The 19428-nt window shown below is 45.7% G+C and overlaps 1 protein-coding gene across 1 annotated transcript in view; it reads left to right on the forward strand.

Annotated features, from left to right (window-relative positions):
* Positions 1-19086, forward strand: part of LOC111161094 (shisa family member 6) — a 280061-nt gene extending 260975 nt beyond the window's left edge. The window contains exons 8-10 of the mRNA XM_022524577.1: positions 13119-13175; positions 16898-17050; positions 18536-19086. Of these exons, the coding sequence (XP_022380285.1) occupies positions 13119-13175; positions 16898-17050; positions 18536-19086 (761 nt within the window). The remainder of the gene's footprint in view (positions 1-13118; positions 13176-16897; positions 17051-18535) is intronic.
* Positions 19087-19428: the final 342 nt, after the last annotated feature.

Genomic DNA, 19428 nt, shown 5'->3' on the forward strand with positions numbered 1-19428 from the left:
CAAGGGTGAAATTAGCATTTAAGAAAGACTCACCAAAGGAGCAGATGCTGGAGACTGGGAGGAAATCAGGAGGTTATCATAGCAACTCCAGAGTGTGGTGATGGGGCCCAAGACCAGAGAATCTGGAACTAATATGCATATTATCTCTTCATTTTGTCTCAAGATTACCACTGATTGAGTCATCGTTTATGTTTTGGGGTATTATCTGTACCCTACAACCTTTCTGTGACTCACTGCGACAGAAATAGCTTTTGCTACATCTGCCGCTGAGTTGTCCCCAGGGATGTCCAACACCTCATCATCACTATTCCTTTTCCCTGGCTCCCCTTCCAAACACACAGAGGAGCAAACCCACAGGCACGTGAGCGCATGCGCGCACACACTCCCCCAGCAGTTTACCAGCTTCGCGGAGAAGACTGGCCAATTCCCTTAATAGTCAAACCAGACCCCAGTGTGAGGACACTCGCTGTCAGCTCCAGCACCTTCACAGCTGCAGAGGTGAGGGGGGACGATCCGATTCTAGGAGACCTTGTTAACTGTCTGGGATCTACAGGCTCTCAGTGGGCAGAAGGCCCCGCCCTACTTTCATGCTTCCTTACAGCAGCCTTGGCACCCCAATGAATCTAGATTGTTTTGTCACTTTATAGTCTTGTCAGTGCATCGATCGACGAGTCCTGAGCACTAATTAATTGTTATGTTATCCAGCTCAATCCATCAGGAGGCTGATGGCCCTGGCTGGGCACTGTGCCAAGGCCCAGGACTTCCTGAAGGGAGAGGGGGAGAGGGAGACAGGTGATGGACGGAGTGGAAATGCAGTCCGTTGAGAAGTCCAGGGAGAGACAAGGATGCCAAATCTAGCAGACTACATGCACTGTGCCGTGGAGAGGAGCTCCAGGCAAAATCTTGGGACCCTAGGCCTTCCTAGTCTTCGTACATCACAAATATTGCCTTCTTCCCTTCTGCATCAACACCTAGCTGCCCACACACCCCAAAACCCCATCCATTGCCAGAACACCCATGTGCCCAAACCCCCAAAGACCATCTTCAGAATGAACCACCATAGCATTTGTCAGAGTGAGTTAATAAGTCCATGCTGGACAGTTTTTCCATTCGACCCTCCATATCAACTCTCCAGCCTCCTCAGCCTCTTGAGGAGCAGACTTTTCTGGATCGCTTCCATGTGGCTATCTTCCACTGTGGGTGTTAGTTGGCTTTGGTAAATGAGAAAGGAATGGAGGAGAGTGGCAATGGGGTACTTGTTTCCTATACTACCTCCCGGCCCATTCGTGAAGCCCTTAGCCCTATTGCCGTATAGCTCTCAACCAAAGCTCAGGGAGTCCTGTCCACACAGCTCCCTCCTGCTTTGCATTCCAGAAGCCACTTCCTTCTTTCACTACTCAGACCCAGTTTGAATGAAGCCCCCCACTCTTACTTGTCCCGAGGCACTGTACTATTCCTTATGGGTTCCCTACATTCCACTCACATCTTTACAAATAGCCCCTTATAAAAGTCCCCCTAAAATACCCAACTGGATGTATATCTGTTTCCTGTTGGCATCCCACACTGTTAGGTGAAAAAAAAATTCTCTATGTCAAGTAACTAATAAGGTGGATGATTTCTCAGTAGACTTCTCATCTCCCTTTAACACGCCTGGTGAATATCCAAGAGGAAAGATGTGGTATGTAGAATCCAAAGGTTCTTTGATCCAGAACCACTCTCCACTCTCTCCCCACCCCCGGAATGTAGAGTATGTATTTCAGGGAAGCCAGATATACAGTGACAGTCGAGTACAGCTAGCAAAGATGGGGAGAGCTTCCAGAAAATGCACAGCTCCTGGGAACCTCTGCTGGAGAACACAAGGGACTTTCCTGCAAGCTTTCAGATAGTGATGTGTCATGAGAAAATACAACCTAAGACACAGTCCTTTCTCTGCCACCAATTTCGTAATGTTGGGCAGGTCTTCTCATTTCTCTGGGCCTCTTTTTCTCATCTGTAAAAGGAAGCACGCGAGCTTGACCAGTAGATTTTATACTTATAAGCACTGCACCTGTTTCTTCAAATGAAATCTTACATAGAAGACCAATATGGAGACAGATGGAAACCAAGCTGCTCTGGGCGAGGCAAGGGTTGGGGGCAGAGGAGTGGAGATGGGTGGGCAGGGCTAAAACACCACCCACTAGACTCTATTCTTTTTTTTTTTTTTTAAGATTTTATTTATGTTAAAGAGTATGAGAGAGAGCATGAGCTGGAGGAGAGGCAGAGGGAGAGGGTGAAGCAGACTCCCCACTGAGTGGGAAGCCTGATGCAGGGCTCAATCCCGGGATCCTGAGATCATGACCTGAGCCAAAGGCAGACACTTCACCTACTGAGCCACCCAGGTGCCCCTATATTCTATTCTTAAACAGGAGCCCTTGAGTTACCTCCAAGGAATCAACAAGATTTCTTGAAGCCAGTTTCAGAAACACTGTTCTAGAAGTACTTTTGAGTGCCTGCTCTGATGTGAGCGCAAGATGGTCTTCGCATGGCATCATCATTGCCCTCTCCCCACCCAGAGGAGGTGGAGGGCTATTGAACTTGCACTTAAGGCAAGTCTGGCAAAACAAAAAACAAAAAAACAAAAAAAAACCCATGTGGAATCTTCCTCTTTATTTCTGAAAATATCTCCATTTACAGCAACTAGTAATTGCCTTTACCTCAGGATAAAGGAAATTTGGAAACCATTAGTTGCTCCTAGAAAATGTCTGCTGTACCAAATGACTTCTCCCAGCCAACATTCTCCCTATTAAAGTGTGTGAATGTGTATGAAATCTAGACATAGGTCTCATTATCCCTGGATATACAATGTTTGGCCCAAAATATATTGAGGATTTTATGATACCAAAAGGCTTGAAAGCACCATTAAGCTCCCCAGAGACTAAGGACCCAGTCCAACTTTCCTTTCTTCCTGATCTCTGCCCAGCATCTCTTCAGCTGAGTACCGAGATCTCCAGGCTACTTGGGAGACCCCACCAGCCTGGTTGAGCAACAGGGAGCTGGGGAGGGTGTGCCAAACACCTGGTCGAAGCTAGCCATGGCCCAGTGAGATGGTTAGCAAATCCTATTCCCATAAAGTAGCTACAAAGCTGGACAGAATTGATTAAAAACAGCCACTTCAGTCCCCTGGACAATTAACCAAAATGCTTAGGACATCTGAGAAGCATTTATGCTTGAAAAAACTGCTGACCTTAAAGTAGGAATGGAGTTTGTGACAGTCTTGTGATTTTTCCCAGGCCCGCCTCCCACCCCCAGATTAGTCAGCACAGAGGTTCTGCCAGGATGGGGCCAGCTGTGAATACTGGCAGCTGTGCAGGTCAGAAGAGACTCACTGGATTCGGGGTGTTGGGTGACACCCCGACCTCTCGCTGCATATGAAAGAGAACCAATGCAGTTAACAGCTGACTTCTCATCTAAAGCATTGGAGGCCAGAGGTAGATGGGAAGCCCCATTCCAAGTGCTGAAAACACCTACCAGCCAAGAGTTCTGTCACAGCAAATTCAACCTTCAAAAGTGAAGGTGCAATGAAGACATTCTCAGGTAAACAAAGACTAACAAAGTTCTTTGTGAGCATACCTGGCTGACAAGAAATCCTAAAGAAACTTCACAGGCTGAAAACAAGTGGACACCAGACAGTCATTCACATTCACCAGAAGAAATTAAAAACACTGGAAATGATCAATGCATGATTAATCTGAGAAACTCCATACATATTTTTCTCATTTCCTCTCTTAACTTTTTGAAAAGACAAAAAATTTTGCATATCAGTAATTTTAATACTGATCAGTGGGTATAATATCTGTATACATACAAAAGGAGGAATGTCAGAAAGTCTCTTCCTACCTGAAGTTAGGCAGTTCTTCAAGTACAAGTGCTTCTGGGATTGTTGTATGCTTTTTAGTCAATTTCCAGAGTATTGGATAGATAGATGATAGACAGATAGATAGATACAATGATAGTATAAGGGAGGGAGGTTTGCTGGACCAATATTGGAGCAAAGTTTCCATGTGCTACTGGGAGTAAGTAAATTACTCCGAAAATTGTAATAAGTGAAGGTGCATATTGTAATCCCTAGAGCAATCACAAGAAAATAACTTTTAAGATCAAGTAAAATTGTCAAAGGAATTTAAATGACATAATATAAATGAGAGGCATACCATGCTCATGGATTAAAAGACTCGACAGAGTAAGTATATCAATTTTCCCAAAATAATATACAGATTTAACAAAATTCCTATCAATGTCCACACAAAATTCTTTGTAGGTATAGACAATATTTTTCTAAAATTTATAGGGAAAGATATAGGAACTGGAATTGATAAAATAATTCTCAAAAGGAAAAATAAGCTGTGAGGGATCAAACTACTCAATTTCTTTTTTTTTTTTTTAAAGATTTTATTTAATTATTTGAGTGAGAAAGAGAGACTATGAGCAGGGGGGAAGGGTAGAGGGAGAAGCAAACTCCCCACTGAGCCAGGAGCCTGATGTGGGACTCAATACCAGGACCCTGGGATCATGACCTGAGGCAAAGGTAGACACCTAAACGACTGAGCCAGCCAGGCACCCCAGACTACTCAGTTATAAGAAGTATATAGCTACATCAATCAAGACTTTGTATTCATAGGGAATATAGCCAATGGTATTGTGATAGTATTGTATGATGACAGATGGGAGTTACACTTGTGGTGAGCACACCATAACATATAGACTAGTCAAATCACTGTGTTATACACCTGAAATTTAATGTACCATTGTGCATCAACTGTACTTCAATAAAAACAAAAGACTGTTCCTGAAAAACAAAACCAAAAAGATTGTGTAGTATTGACAGAAAAAGGACGTGTAGATCAATGGAACAGAATAGAAAAGCCAGAAATAGATTCAAACCAATATATCCAACTTTTTTTAAAACAAATATCCAAAAGCAAATAAATGGAGGAAAGAGAGACTTTTCAAGAAATGATGCTAAAGTAATTGGCCATCAGGAAGGAAGGAAGGAAGGGAGGGAGGGAGGAAGGAAGAAAGGGAGAAAGGGGGGGGGAAGCCCTCAACTTAAACCTAAGTCTCATAGTTTTTATAAAAATTAACCCAAAATGGGGTGCCTGAGTGGCTCCTTGGTTAAACATCAGACTTCTGATTCCAGCTCAGGTCATGATCTCAGGGTCATGACATCAAGCCCCACATCGGGCACTGCTCTAGCCATGGAGAATGCTTAGGATTCTCTCACTCCCTCTCCTTCGGCTCCTCCCCACCAATTCCCTCTTTCTTTCTTTTTTTTTTTTTTAAGATTTTATTTATTTATTTGTTATAGAGAGAGCATAAGCAGGCAGAGTGGCAGGCAGAGGCAGAGAAAGAAGCAGGCTCCCTGCTGGACAAGGAATCTGGTGTGGGACTCGATCCCAGGACCCTGGGATCATGACCTGAGCTGAAGGCAGCAGCTTAACCAACTGAGCCACCCAGGCGTAACCCAATTCCCTCTTTCTTAAACAACAACAACAACAACGAATCACACCTCAAAACGTATCATGGACTTAAATATAAAACATAAAACTTCTAGAAGAAAAAAAAATAGGAGAAAATTAAAAATCTTCAGGACCTAGGGCTTCAAAAAAGTTTTGGACTTGACACTGGAAGCACAGTCTATAAAATAAAAAACTGATAAATTGGACTTCATCAAAATTAAAACTTTTGTTCCGTAAGAGACTCTGTTAAAAGGATGACAAGACAAGCTACAGCCTGGGAGGAAATATTTACAAACCATATATCCTACAAATAACTATTATCCAGGATATAAAAAGAACTCTCAACATTTAATAGGAAAAAATGCAAACAATCTGATTAGAAATGGGCAAAAGTAATCAAGAGACATTTCACTGAAGAAGATATACAGATGAAAAATAAGCACATGGAAAGATGTTTAACATCATTAGCCATTAGGGAAATGCAAATTATAGCCACAATAAGCTATCACTACACAGCTTTCATAGCTAACTAAAAATGGCTAAAATAAAAAATAGTGACAACACCAAATGCTCACAAAGATGTGGAGAAACTAGATCACTCCTTCATTGCTCATGGAAATGTAAAATGGTGCAGCCACTCTGGAAGATAGTTTGGCAGATTCCTTAAAAGATTAAACATATAGCCACCACACAATCCAGCAGTTGTATTCCTGGGTATTGATTCTAGAAAATTAAGACATGTTGACACAATAACCTGAACATGAATGTTTATAGTAGCTACTCATAATATAACAAAACTGAGAACCACCCAGATGTCCTTCAAAAGGTGAATACTTAAGCTCTGCTATACCCAGATCATAGAATATTCACTGCTCAGCAATAAAAAGTAATGAGTGATTGCTACATGCAACAATCTGGTGGGTCTCCAGTGATTTATGCTTGATGAAAGAATCCAATCCCAAAAGTTGCATGCTGTATGATTTCCTTTATATAAACTTCTTGAAATCATATAAGTATAGAAATGATGGACAGGTCAATGGTGGCCAGGGGTTAATGAAGGGGTGGGTACAGGAAAGTGGGTGTGGCTATACAAGGGCCACAAGAAGAATCCTCCTAGTGATGGTAATGTTCTGCTCCTTGACTGCATCAATGTCAATATTCTGGTTCTGAGATAGTCTATGGTTTTGTAAAATGTTACCATGGGGGAGGTTGGCTAAAGGGTATACAAGATGTCTGTATTTTTTCTTTTAACTGCATGTGAATCTATAATTATCTCAAATTAATAATCTTTGTGGTAGAAAATGATACAGTGAAGGCAACATTTATTTTGCTTCTAAATCTGTGATTGGGGCAGGGCTCAGTGGGCATAGTTTATCTCTGGTCTCCTTGGGCAGCTGGAAGACTGGGGGCTGGAATCATGTGAATTCTTCCTCACTCATGTACATGCCTGCCAGTTGATGTCAGTTATGGACATATCTTAGCTGGAGCTTCCAGCCCTTACCTGTAGACTTTGCATGTGGCATGGATGTCCTTACAGTATGGTGGTTAGGATCCACGGTTGAGTGTGCCGAGAGAGAGACAGGTGAAAACCATATGACCTTTTGCAACCTCATTGTGGAAGTCCTACAGTATTAATTCCGTTGCCCTGTGTTCACTAAGGCAATCAAAAAGGCCATTCAGTTTCATGGAGATGGAGAGGATGCTCCCTCTAATGGAGGAGTGGGAATGTTCTAGGAGAACATGGGGAACTAAAACTATAGCTATGGTTGTTTTTATGAAAATGTAATGTGCCATAGTTTCTAAAGGCTGACCTCTCTTCCAAATCTACAAGATTGCCCATAGCTACAAAGTTTACACACCATGGGACCAACCATGCAGAGAGAACAAACTTCTCTTGTAATTCCTCATTTCTGGAAAAGGAGCTCTAATTGGCCCAGGCTGAGTGTGGTAGTCACACCTGATCAAATCAACCATGACCTAGAGTTTGGCCTGTATTAAGGGGAGCTGGGTCACCTTGCAAGAGGTGGGGGGCCACGATAGGAGGGAGGACAGTTTGGGGTGCCTGGACGTCTCAGTCCATTAAGCATCTGACTCTTGGTTTCAGCTCAGGTCATGATCTCAGGGTCCTGGGATTGAACCCTGAATCTGGCTCCATACTTAGTGGGGAGTTTACTTGGGAATTCTCTCTCTACCTCTTCTGACCCTCCCCACCACTCTCTCTCTCATTCCCTCTCTCTCTCTCTCTAAAATAAATACATAGATCTAAAAAAAAAAAAAAAAAAAAAAAAAAAGGAAGGGAGGACAGTTTCCTGAGCAGGAGAACTTTCTTCTAGCTATCAAAGCAACCCAGAAAGTACCAAAGCACATAAGGTAGATTTTCTTTAAAAACTGTATGCTCTGTCAAGAGACAAGCATAAAACAACATGACACAGAAAGGTTAGATGTAAAAAGACAGGCAAAGTTTATCAGGCATATGCAAACAAAAGGAAAGCTGGCTTGGCAATATGAACATCAGATCAAGAGGACTTAAAGATGAGAAAAGGCATTAAGTAGGACAGGAAGGGTTATTTAATGTTGATAAAGAGGGCAGCCACAAAGAAGACATAAGCACCATGAACCTTTTTGTGCTGAATGATGTGGCTAGGGAATACACAAAAGCAATTCCATGATAAATACCAAGAGAAAATGACAGGAACACAAAGTGGTGGGAGATCCTAATACATGTCCCTCCGTCTTTGACAGAGTAAGTAGGCAACGGATGAATTAGGATAGGGAAGAACTGAATGATGTATTTCATGTGTCTGATCAAACAGATATATGCCCATTTTGGACCCTCCAAAAAGAAAATATACTTCTTCTCTAAATACTCATGAAACATTTATAAATATCGATCATATAGTAGCCCACAAAGGAAATCTCAATAAATTTCCCAAAGCAGAAAGTGTACAGGCCCTGTTCTCTGACGACAATATGATGAGACAGAAAATTAAGAGTCAAAGCTCAAACCAACACATCCAAACTCTTTGAAATGTAACAACACTCTACTGAAGAACCCTTGGGTCAGAGGGAAAAACCAAGCCTGTGATTACAGATCATTTAGGACATTGCAACAATAAGAACATTGACAAGACAAAATCAGAGAAAGAACATAGACAAAAACAGAGCTAAAGACCACATATTATTAACAGAAAAGAGGAAAAGTAATGGACCAAAGATTTGAGCCCAGAAATGAGAAAATGAAAACAAACCAAACCAAAGAAAATTAGGCGGGCAGAAATGAACAAGTCCAAAAGCATAAAATAAGATTCGAAGACAAAGAATTGATATGTGTAAGGGGGTAGCTCTTGAAAAAAGAAAAATGATATGAATAAATTGCTGATCCAGAAAACATTAACACAGAAAATTAAGAATAAGAAAAGACTTAGAATTTAATATAGAGAGGGTTTGGGTTTTTTGTTTGTTTGTTTGTTTGTTTGTTTGAGGAATATTTTAGCATTATGCTAAAAAAAAGTTTCAAAGGTCCAGTGGATATATTTAGGAAAAATAGGAACTACGAGTTGAATTTAGAGTGGGAAAATTGGTGGTGCCTGGGTGGCTCAGTGGGTTAAAGCCTGTGCCTTCGGCTCAGGTCATGATCCCAGTGTCCTGGGATTGAGCCCTGCATCGGGCTCTCTGCTCAGCGGGGAGCCTGCTTCCTCCTCTCTCTCTGCCTGCCTCTCTGCCTGCTTGTGATCTCTGTCTGTCAAATGGATAAATAACACCTTAAAAAAAGAAACTACTAAAAAAAACTACTAGGGTTGGAAAACTGAAAGGATTAATATATAAAGAAAATGTTCCTGAGTGTAAGAAGCAGTGTGGGTAATGGTTAAGGATGTGGGCTTTCGTGCCAGATTGCCTGGTTTGCACTCCAGCTTCACCCGTTAAGCCAATTATCTGACCTCTCTGAACCTCAGTTTCCCTAGCTCCAAATTGGTGATGATAACAACATCCATCTCCCAAATGTTTTGTTGTGCAGTCAATGAAATACTACGTCAGCCACCTAGTACGGTACTAACAAAAACTGTCCACAAGACCCCAGATATTATTTGTTATTGCATTCCTCCAAAGTTCCAAAGAACAGATATCTCATGTGCTACATTCATAGTTTCAGGGCACACAGAAAATCTGAATACTATTCCCCTGCCTCAATGAAACCATTATCTTGATGCACAAACTTGATATCCTAGCACACACACACACACACACACACACACACACACACACACAAACCCCAAACTTTCTTTATGAATATGTATGAATTGAATAAATAAAGGCAAGGGGCGCCCGGGTGGCCCAGTCAGTTAAGCATCGAACTCTTGGTTTTGGCTCAGGGGGTGATCTCAGGGTCATGAGATCGAGCCCTGTGTCAGGCTCTATGCTCAGCAAGGGGAGAGTCTGCTTGAGATTCTCTCTCTCTCTCTCCCTCTGCCTCTCCCCCCAATCACTCACTCACTCTCTAAAATAAATAAATAAGTCTTTTTAAAAAGGTTATAAATAAAATACATGCAAACAGAATCCAGTGTTGTAATGAAAGAACACAACACCAAAATCAAATAAGGGAATCCCAGGAAGGGATGAATGGCTCAGAATGAGGGAATCTGTCCATTCACTTTGTTGTTTGGCCAAGCAGTTGGCAGTGTGTTGACCTATAAAGACTGGTTTTCATTAGTTGCCTAAGGAAATTAGACATGGCCAGGGGGTCAGGGTTCAAGGTTGTTTCATGTCACATTCTTGAACTTTTAAACAATCTAAATATATAATAATAAGGCAATGCTTGACTCTATTAAATAAACATATTACACTTAAATTATAGATTATATAGAGAGTATTCTATAGAAAAGACTATTGTGAACCCATATAAAATATTCCAAAGAATATTTCAAAATGCAAAAGTATATTCAAGATATATTGTCCATTAAGTATAAAGGAAACAGATTAAAAGTAGTAGACTTGGGATGCTTACATCTCTGGAACCTGTATGTATTTTTCAGTATGTGTATATGTGCGTATGTCTTTGAACATTTAGGTTCCCTTTCTTTGTTACTATAAAAATGCTACAATGAATAACCTCACACGTTTGTTATTTTGCACAAATGTGAGGATTAGATTGTCATATTTTTCTGCACTTTTCTACATTTTAAGGACTGAAAGCTGTTCTCACTTGTGCAAAATGACAAATGCAGAAGGTAATTCATTGTAATAGTATGTGTGTGTGTGGGTCTGTCTGAATGTAAACATACACAGAGTAATTTCCAGGAGGAGAGAAAGAAAAGGAAATGGAACAAAGTGTCATGATGGTTATTTTAAGACAGTCTTAATTTTCTCCTTTATGCTCTAAATTTCTTTCCTTAGTTAAATGTTAGCAAAACATTCGAAGTGCGATTCAAGCAAAAGGAAAAGCCTTGCACTTGTAAACAAGATATCTAAATGCAAGATGTTTATCCTGCTTGCAAATGCATCTGTAAAGAAAAATGATAAGGACTACCTCAAAGAAGATATTTAGAGAGGTGGTTTTTTTTTTTTTTTGCAGTTTGGAAATGGGTAGGCCAATAACATATATTCAGATTAAAATTGGTATGAATATTTGTTTTCAAAAATGTGTGTGAATGTGTTTAGCACAAGGCACAGAGCACAACTGGTGACCAAAATTATTAACTGAATTGAATTGATGATCCTTTCCTTAGTGGCACCTTGTATCTAAGACCCAAGATAAAGAGTGTTTCTGTCTAACTGCCACTCACCATCATTCTTTTGGCCTCTCCCATTTTTAGCAGCTGTCTCTGATGTCACCATATTGCCTAAAAACAAATAAACCAAAAAATAACAATAACAGAGAGCGAAGAAATGGTTTTTTTCCTTGCTTCTGGAGGACAAGCAAAAAGGGGGAAAAAAAACTATCCTTTATCCCCCTTCCTGGTTTCTTTCCTCTTCCTTAAATCCAGGCTTGGTGTAGAATTGATTCAACCTTTGAGTCTGGTTTGAACTAAATGAATGATGTCATGTCCCATTGGTAGGGGAAATTTCGTCTAGTTCAGAATGATTTGTCTTGGAAATGGCCAGGGACTAGAACTAAGAGAAATCTGGACAAAAAGATATATTGTGGGCCTGGATTTTGGAGGTGGGTATAGGAAGAGGATTTGGGGATTCACCGGATACAGAGGATGAAGGGAGGGAAATGGACCATGACTGGGGTTTACAAACCCATGGAACATCAGTGCCAGGGACAGACAGAAGCTTGACCATTGGACAATAAAACAATGAGAATGCTCAGCTCACTTTGGGACACAGTGGTTTAGAATAAGGGTAGGGATTTCAAGGGCATGTCTATAAGCTGTTTAGAATCAAACCCTATAGACCAGTCAGACCTCAAATGAGAGGTGTATGAGAGTATGGGCTAGAAGGCAGAGCCTTCATGAAGCATCAGTATGTCAGGAATACAAGTGGCCAAGGGCTCTGGCGAGGGAGCTGAACACAGAGCGTCCAGAGACAATGATGCCAGAGGTAGAAAAGATGGTTTCAGTAGCAAGACAAAAGAAAACAGAAGCAGATCATCTAGCTCCAAGAGGATGGCATGGCTGTAAACCATGGTTCAGAAAAACTAAAGCAAAGACTTCATGCCTCCCTTCCCCCCCTTGTTTTAGCTGAAATTAGAGGCAAAAATACAACACTGAATTAAATAATAACGTAGGGTTGAAGTATTCTTTTGTGGTAAAACCACAGCTGTATCCAGTTTCAGAAGCCCTTAGAATGCCTTGAACTCTGTGCTTGGATGACTGGGACCCTATTAATTTTGTGACTTGTTCAGTCCATATGGACTTTGCCATTTGTAGTGAAAAGAAATGCCTTTGAAATGTTGGGCTGTGTTCATGGAGAGGCAGGATAGAACCTAGGACCCAGGACTCCTGATCCCAAGAGAGGGTCAATTCACGTTGGCTTCCCCCATCTCAGGATGCACCCAGACACCTGTCTGGTCAGGAGGAATCAAAGCCCCATAAAGGTGTAAGCACCCCCACCTTTTAATGTTATGTTAGTCACCATACAGTCCATCATTGGGTTTTGATGTAGTGTTCCATGATTCATTGTTTGCATATAACACCCAGTGCTCCATGCAGTCTGTGCCCTCCTTTGTACCCATCAGGAGGCTAACCCATCCTCTTCCTGGTTAACCATACCCTAAAACACCCCTTCCCCCCAAAAGGATCTACTCCCCCTGCCCAGTTCCCCACCCCATGTGTGTATACTTGCCAAATGGCCCTTCAGTCTCCATCCTTCTCCCCACCCACCTCCACCCCAACAAACCTCTGTTTTTGGTCAGCCAGATCTACAGATGTGGGTGGGTCTCCATGGTGACAGAGGAAGCCTTGGTACAGAAGGAGAGAGACACAAACAGCAGAGGAAACTTCTTTGCGTCTAACATACCACCTCCTGCCCTTCGCATTCCCAGGGCACCAAAGGGCTCAGGCTTCCAAAGGGTATCCTTGGACTCAGAGAAGCACATTTGATGTCAAGAGAGGCGCTGTTCTGTGGGAGAGATGATGGAATGCCTAAACTCTTCTTTAAACATCTATTTTCTATGATTTCCAGGTGATCATCAGTACAACCATCCGATTTTAAGCAGTGCGGCCCAGACCCCTACACATGGTGAGAGACGGCTCTGAGCATTCCACATTCCATCCCCATCCCAAGTGGTTCCATCCTGACTCCTGATCCCCATCAGGCATGAGACATATGGTCGTGATTCATTGATGCTCAGAAGGTGTAAGGAGCCCATAATGGCTCAGTCCTACCCTTACACCATTGACCCCTCTTGTCCTGTCTCTGAAATGGAGTAATCTTTCATCATGAAAGAGAAGGGCTGAGACCCTTTCTTAACGCATTCTCACATAGATCTCACGATCTAGATCACTTCTTGTGGTCATCCATTCCATATGTCCACAGCAAGGAGTGAACACTCTTCTTGGCCTAAGGCTGCTTGTGGTACCATTTACTAACGGCATGGGGCTTGGCATAAACCCTATCAAACCACCCAAACCCAGTAAGATTTGCTAATGCTCAAAACCAGACTGGTTCACCTGAGCATTAGCCCCTGGGAAGGGGAGGAAAATGAAGGTTCTAGAGGACAGAAAGTGTGAGCATAGCACCAGAGGATTACAAAGCCACGTTTCCTTCTTATCATATCCTCTTGCCAGGTTGCAATGTAACCTCTGGAACGGCCAAGAAAAACTATTTTGGGCACCTGCTCAAAACCTGGTAGCACACAAGACAGCCATGTAAATTACGAACTCTCAGTCATTCCTCTGTCTTTGCTCTGAAGGAGTGACAACATCATTAAATTTTAGTGAGAGAGAAACTCAAAGATAAAATCTGCAGCTCGCTTGGCAGAGAGATTCACCCCCATCCTGTGAGATTATGCTCTGCGTCAGCACTGAGGTGTTGAGCATTATAATTAGGAGGCTAGAACTGGACTATTTTGATGTCCCCCTCTAGGGCTAGGCTCCTGGTGGAAACAGGTAATGAGAGCAAGAGTTTAATAAGCTGTTTCAGGTTGCAGGGTCTAGGAAAAAACCAGAACTGGAAGACACTGGAGAGATCAGTTATGAAGCAGCAGGTCCCAGGGGTGATGAGGACAGTGGGAAAAGGCAGATGGGTTCAGATAGGAAACGTGGTGGAAAAAGAATCGCGAGAACTTAGTTACTCACTGAATATGGCTGACAAGAGTCAACTGTGAGTCAAATGGCAAGCCATGTTCAATGAAAAGAGTGGGGGTTCTTAGTAACGCAATCTGGAGAGGGAGGAAAGCAGCCAGGGTATAGGGGAGATGAAGCTGTCGATGGTGAATTTGGATCTGGACATCTGAAGCTGGAGAGGACCATAGGATAGTTAAGAAAAATGATTCGGCAGGCAGCTAGAAGTGTGGACATGCAGTCTGGAGACAGGTTACAGCTGAAGATGTCACTGCTTTGGAAGTGGGAACAGATGCGCTGAGAGTGGGGGCAGTCTGTGTGGAGAAGGCTGAAAGAGAAGAGCAGAAGGCAGAAGCAGAGAGCCTGGGGGATGCCCATGGTGATGACGCAGCTGCAGGAAGAAGAGCCAGAAAAGGCAAACGAGGAGTACTCCGTTCACTCCTGAACATTCTGGAAGGATAAGTAGAAGCAGGTTTTCTCCAGAATGAGCCAAGCCAAGCACAGCCTCCTGAGGACAGAAGGAAGAACCATTCTTCCCTGCTCCTCTCTCCATCTTTTCTTTTTCCTCCTGGTACAAGGGGGTGAGGGCAGATAGACCTGGTCTTTGACCTTGAGCAGCTCACAGCCCGGTGGGAGCAGGGTTTTCTCTGCATGTCTTCCTTGGTGGCTACACTTTCCCCCAGGAGCTGGCAGAGCGACTATCAAAGGGGGGAAGACAACCTGTGTCAACCTGATCAACCAAAGAGCATTAATTGGATCCTGATTTGGGGCCAAACACTATGAAGGCATCAAACTGGAAAGCAAGATTTCTGCTGTCAAGGACATTGCCGTCTTTGGTCATCAACAAGACCAGCTCAAGTCAATTGATCAAAGATCACATTGACACTGAACTGGGTGGGATTGCCTGGAAGACCTATAGGGGCTTGAAGACCAGATATCACCGTAGGCTGAAAAGATGTGACATCGCCATAGCGAAGAGTCTTGAGGGAAGAGAGAATGTGGACAAAGGACGAGTAAGGAAAGACATTGCAATAGGAGAGAGAGCATGAGCAAGGGGGCAGGGATAATCAGGCGGAGACAGAAGACAAAGAAGAGCTGGCCTTGGCTTAGCAGCATGAGTTGGAGAACAGTGGGGTTGGGGGAAGAGCATCCATAAATGTTGCTTTTGGAAGTCGGTGAGCTGAGCTATACCCTCGGTGGGAGTATGATGCCAAGTTATTCTCCAGCATCACCATAAGTGAAGAAAGGAGAGCTAGGGGACCAGTGGCTGTTACCCAGCTCTGGAGAGCAGTGCTTCCAGCATCCTGCCCACTCCACTTCCTGGCATCTGTCCCAATCCATGCCAGGGAGGCTCTTACCGCACAGTATGTTCTGATCTCTTAGGGGTGTAGAGCATCCCTCACCCCCACACATATGTACCGAGCTGGCATGAACACCAGCTCATTGGCTGGGCTCCCCTGGCTCCATCCCCAGTGTTTGGGGAGACCAGTGAAGGCAGGGAGGAGAGAGAAGCTGGGAATTCCCTGGAGTGAGGCTACCCTTGGACCAAGCCTAGCAGGTGATTCTCTTTGTCCCCCACAGTTCACAGAATTCCTGATTTCCATGGTTGGGCACTCTCTTTGCCAAGAGGCAGGCAGAGGCCACAGCCTGGCCCTTCTTGGGGGTCCCAAACCATAGAGGATGGTGGGACAATGGGAGAGCCACCTGCCTACTTCATGTTGGGGAATGGTACTACTGTTGACTTCCTACCAAGGCATGCTTCCTTCCTTCCTTCACAACCGCTCCCTTACCCATACTGGTATCTCCTCTCTACCCCAACCACAGAGCCCAGTTCAGCCCATTCACCTCATTAGTCATCTGTCTCATCACCTGCTCATCTTCTCTTCCATTCCTCCCTCCATTCCTTCCCCCCTGCCCACCTCCCACCCACGGTCTAGCATTGAACACACTCTCTTCTCTCTCTTTGGAGTTTGGGATCTCAAGGCTCTGTCTCAAGGGAAGGAGGGAGGAAAGGAGAATGATGTGCTAAGCATTTTGCCAACATTCTTTCCTCCAGCGGCTCAGAGAGAGCCAAGGGGGCCTTAGGGGAAGGTAATGGAGGAGGAGGAAGTAGCTTTGTAGATCACAGTGACCCACTGGGGGCCACTCCCTGCAGGGCTTGGGGAGAACCAAGGCAGAAGGGGTGATGTGAGGGATGGAATGGGGGATGGAATGACATCATGGGACCGTGTGGAATGGAGTCTCAGGGGAGCTGGGGTCCTGGACCCAGTTCTATGGGTATGGGGACAAGACCAGTCACTCCACTTTTTTCAAAATCAGATTTATCTGAACCTGAGAGCTATGAGGGAAAGGACAGAATTTTCACATCAAAGTAGACAATTTTATGACCCCTCCTCAGCTCTATCAGACCTACGTTTTCATCAGACACACATGGGGAGGAATTTGCCACTCAAGGAAGGGCAAGCCACCAGCCTGGCCAGCGATGGCTAAAACATCACCTGCCCCCAGGCTTGTAGACAACTGGAACTGGGCACGAGGGAAACTGAGTCACCAGCACCACCCATGTCCTAGCACAGGGGACCAGGAAAACAGGATGAGGACTGAGAGCTAGAACCTGGACCCTCCCCTCCTGCCTGCCCTCTGTCCTCCCTAATGCCATGCCCCTCCCTTCTTTTGCAGAGAAGCCACGGATGAACAACATCCTGACATCGGCCACCGAGCCCTATGACCTTTCCTTCTCCCGCTCCTTCCAGAATTTGGCCCATCTGCCCCCATCCTATGAGTCTGCCGTGAAGACCCACCCCAGCAAGTACTCATCCTTGAAGAGACTAAGTAAGTGGGGTTTTCTTGGGCTTGGGGTCTGCCTCTGCAGCTTCTGTGACATCCGCCTGTGTTTCTCTCTTGCCCTACCCCAGAGGGGACAGGTGTGGAGTTCCAAGAATAAAGAGTGAGGCCATGTGAGTCTAGAGAACTTCTGTACATGGGTGGGTTTAAGGCCCATCAAGACCCTTTACAATGTCAAGAAGGTACACAGCAGGGGCGCCTGGGTGGCTCAGTGGGTTAAAGCCTTTGCTTTCGGCTCAGGTCAGATCCCAGGGTCCTGGGATCGGGCCCCGCATAGGGCTCTCTGCTCAGCAGGGATCCTGCTTTCCTTCCTCTCTCTCTGCCTGCCTCTCTGCCTACTTGTGATCTCCGTCTGTCAAATAAATTAAAAAAAAAAAAAAAAGAAGGTACACAACAGGAGAGCCCTTCTTTCCTAGCTTTCTGACCCTTGGAACTTCTACCTCCATGTCCCCATGGGGTTATTTTCATGACCACCGACTCAGGGGCCGAGCCTTTGCTTGATGCTATGGGAGTAACCTCCCCCGATGGGTCTACCTCCACCAGCCACCTCCAAGGTGGAACGGTGAATTTCTCTGGCTAGAAGCAGGGGGTTCCTGATGATCCAGGGAAGCTGATGAATGGTGGGGAAGACAGTGGCAGAGTCCACCCATCTGTGACCCTCTGGGCAAACCGTGGAGCAGTCAGCATTCCCACATTCTGCAGAGATTTGGAAAACAGCAGGAAGCCTCCTTCCTGGAATTTGGGGCAAAGCATGTATGTGTGTCCTGCGTAAGTTCTTGGGTATAGCAGTCTCCATAAGCATGGAAGGGCCTCCTGGAGGGAGAGGAGGGCAGAGCACTGCATGAGGTCCACACAGAGGATGGTTCTGGCCTGCGCACGTTGTGGGCACAGGCCAAGCAGGTGGAGGCTTGATGCTGCGCAGCCTGGGGCTGGAGGCCCTGTCAGCTTCCTAGGCGCTGGCTGTTGTTATTCCAGAGAAGGTGTTACTATGTTCCTAAGTTACCAGCCAAGCATGTTCACAAGTGCCTCCCGGCTGGAGCATCTCACTTCCTGGAGCAACCCAGCTCCTTGCAGAGAGGCTCTGAACCTCATCTGAAGGCCACCAACTGCTTCTTAAGCGTTCCAGCCAGTACTGGAGCAGGATCTCAGGGGCGTGGCCATGCCAGCAGCTCTGCCCTGAGCTCCCTGGGGACCCTCATGCGCCCTGGATACTCTGGATGGTCCTGGACCGCCGCCATCAGCATTGCCTGTGAGCCAGTGAGAGTGACTCCCAGATTCAAATGCACCCCAGCACCCCCCACCCCCGGGGACTGAGTCTGCAGATTCCATGGGGAAGCTCTCCTCCACCTGTCTGGGTGGGGAGGTCCTGGTTCAGTCCAGGCTGTGCTGTCACAGCATCACCCCAGCTGACTTTTCTCCCTCTCTCCCTCTCCTCCTTCCTCCTCCTCTATCCCCCACCCTCCCCACCCCCAGCTGACAAGGAGGCGGACGAATATTACATGAGGAGGCGGCACCTGCCGGACCTGGCTGCCCGAGGCACCCTCCCCCTCAACGTCATCCAGATGTCCCAACAGAAGCCCTTACCTCGAGAGCGACCCCGCCGGCCCATCCGGGCCATGTCGCAGGACAGGGTTCTGTCCCCGGAGCGGGGCCTGCCGGATGACTTCGGCTTGCCCTATGACCGCATCCTGTCCGACGAGCAGCTGCTGTCCACGGAGCGCCTGCACTCCCAGGACCCGCTGCTGTCCCCGGAGCGGACGGCCTTCCCCGAGCAGTCCCTGTCGCGGGCCATCTCGCACACGGACGTCTTTGTGTCCACGCCCGTGCTGGAGCGGTACCGCGTGACCAAGATGCACTCCCATCCCAGTGCCTCCAGTAACTCCTATGCCACGCTGGGCAAGAGCCAGACGGCCGCCAAGCGCCAGGCCTTCGCCTCGCGCAGACACAACACAGTGGAACAGCTGCACTATATCCCGGGTCACCACACCTGCTACACAGCCAGCAAGACGGAAGTGACCGTGTGACAGGCGGGGGGGGGGGGGGGGGGTTGGGCAGAGCAGGAGGGGCCTGCCACTGGGCCTCTGTCTCTGGAGGCTCCCCTCCCCTCTCCCTCGGCTGCTCTCTAGGAGGTGGGGGTGGGCCTCCTCTGCCCAGAAAGCCATACTCCGGGGGACACAGCCCGGTGGCCTGGCACAGCACACTCAGACCTGGGATCTAGAGCGATCTCTCCCACTCTTCCAGAAGCATCGAGGGGAGTGAGAAGAGGGGCTAGGCCTCAGCACCTCCCACCCTCTGCCCCACCCCCATCACCACTAACTCCCTTTCGGCCCCATGCCCCTCTCTCCCTCCAGGGGGGCTCAGCAGAG

This window comes from Enhydra lutris, unplaced genomic scaffold (assembly GCF_002288905.1).
Source record: "Enhydra lutris kenyoni isolate GAN:26980312 unplaced genomic scaffold, ASM228890v2 scaffoldscaffold82, whole genome shotgun sequence".
In the NCBI taxonomy this organism is placed as follows: Eukaryota; Metazoa; Chordata; class Mammalia; order Carnivora; family Mustelidae; genus Enhydra; species Enhydra lutris.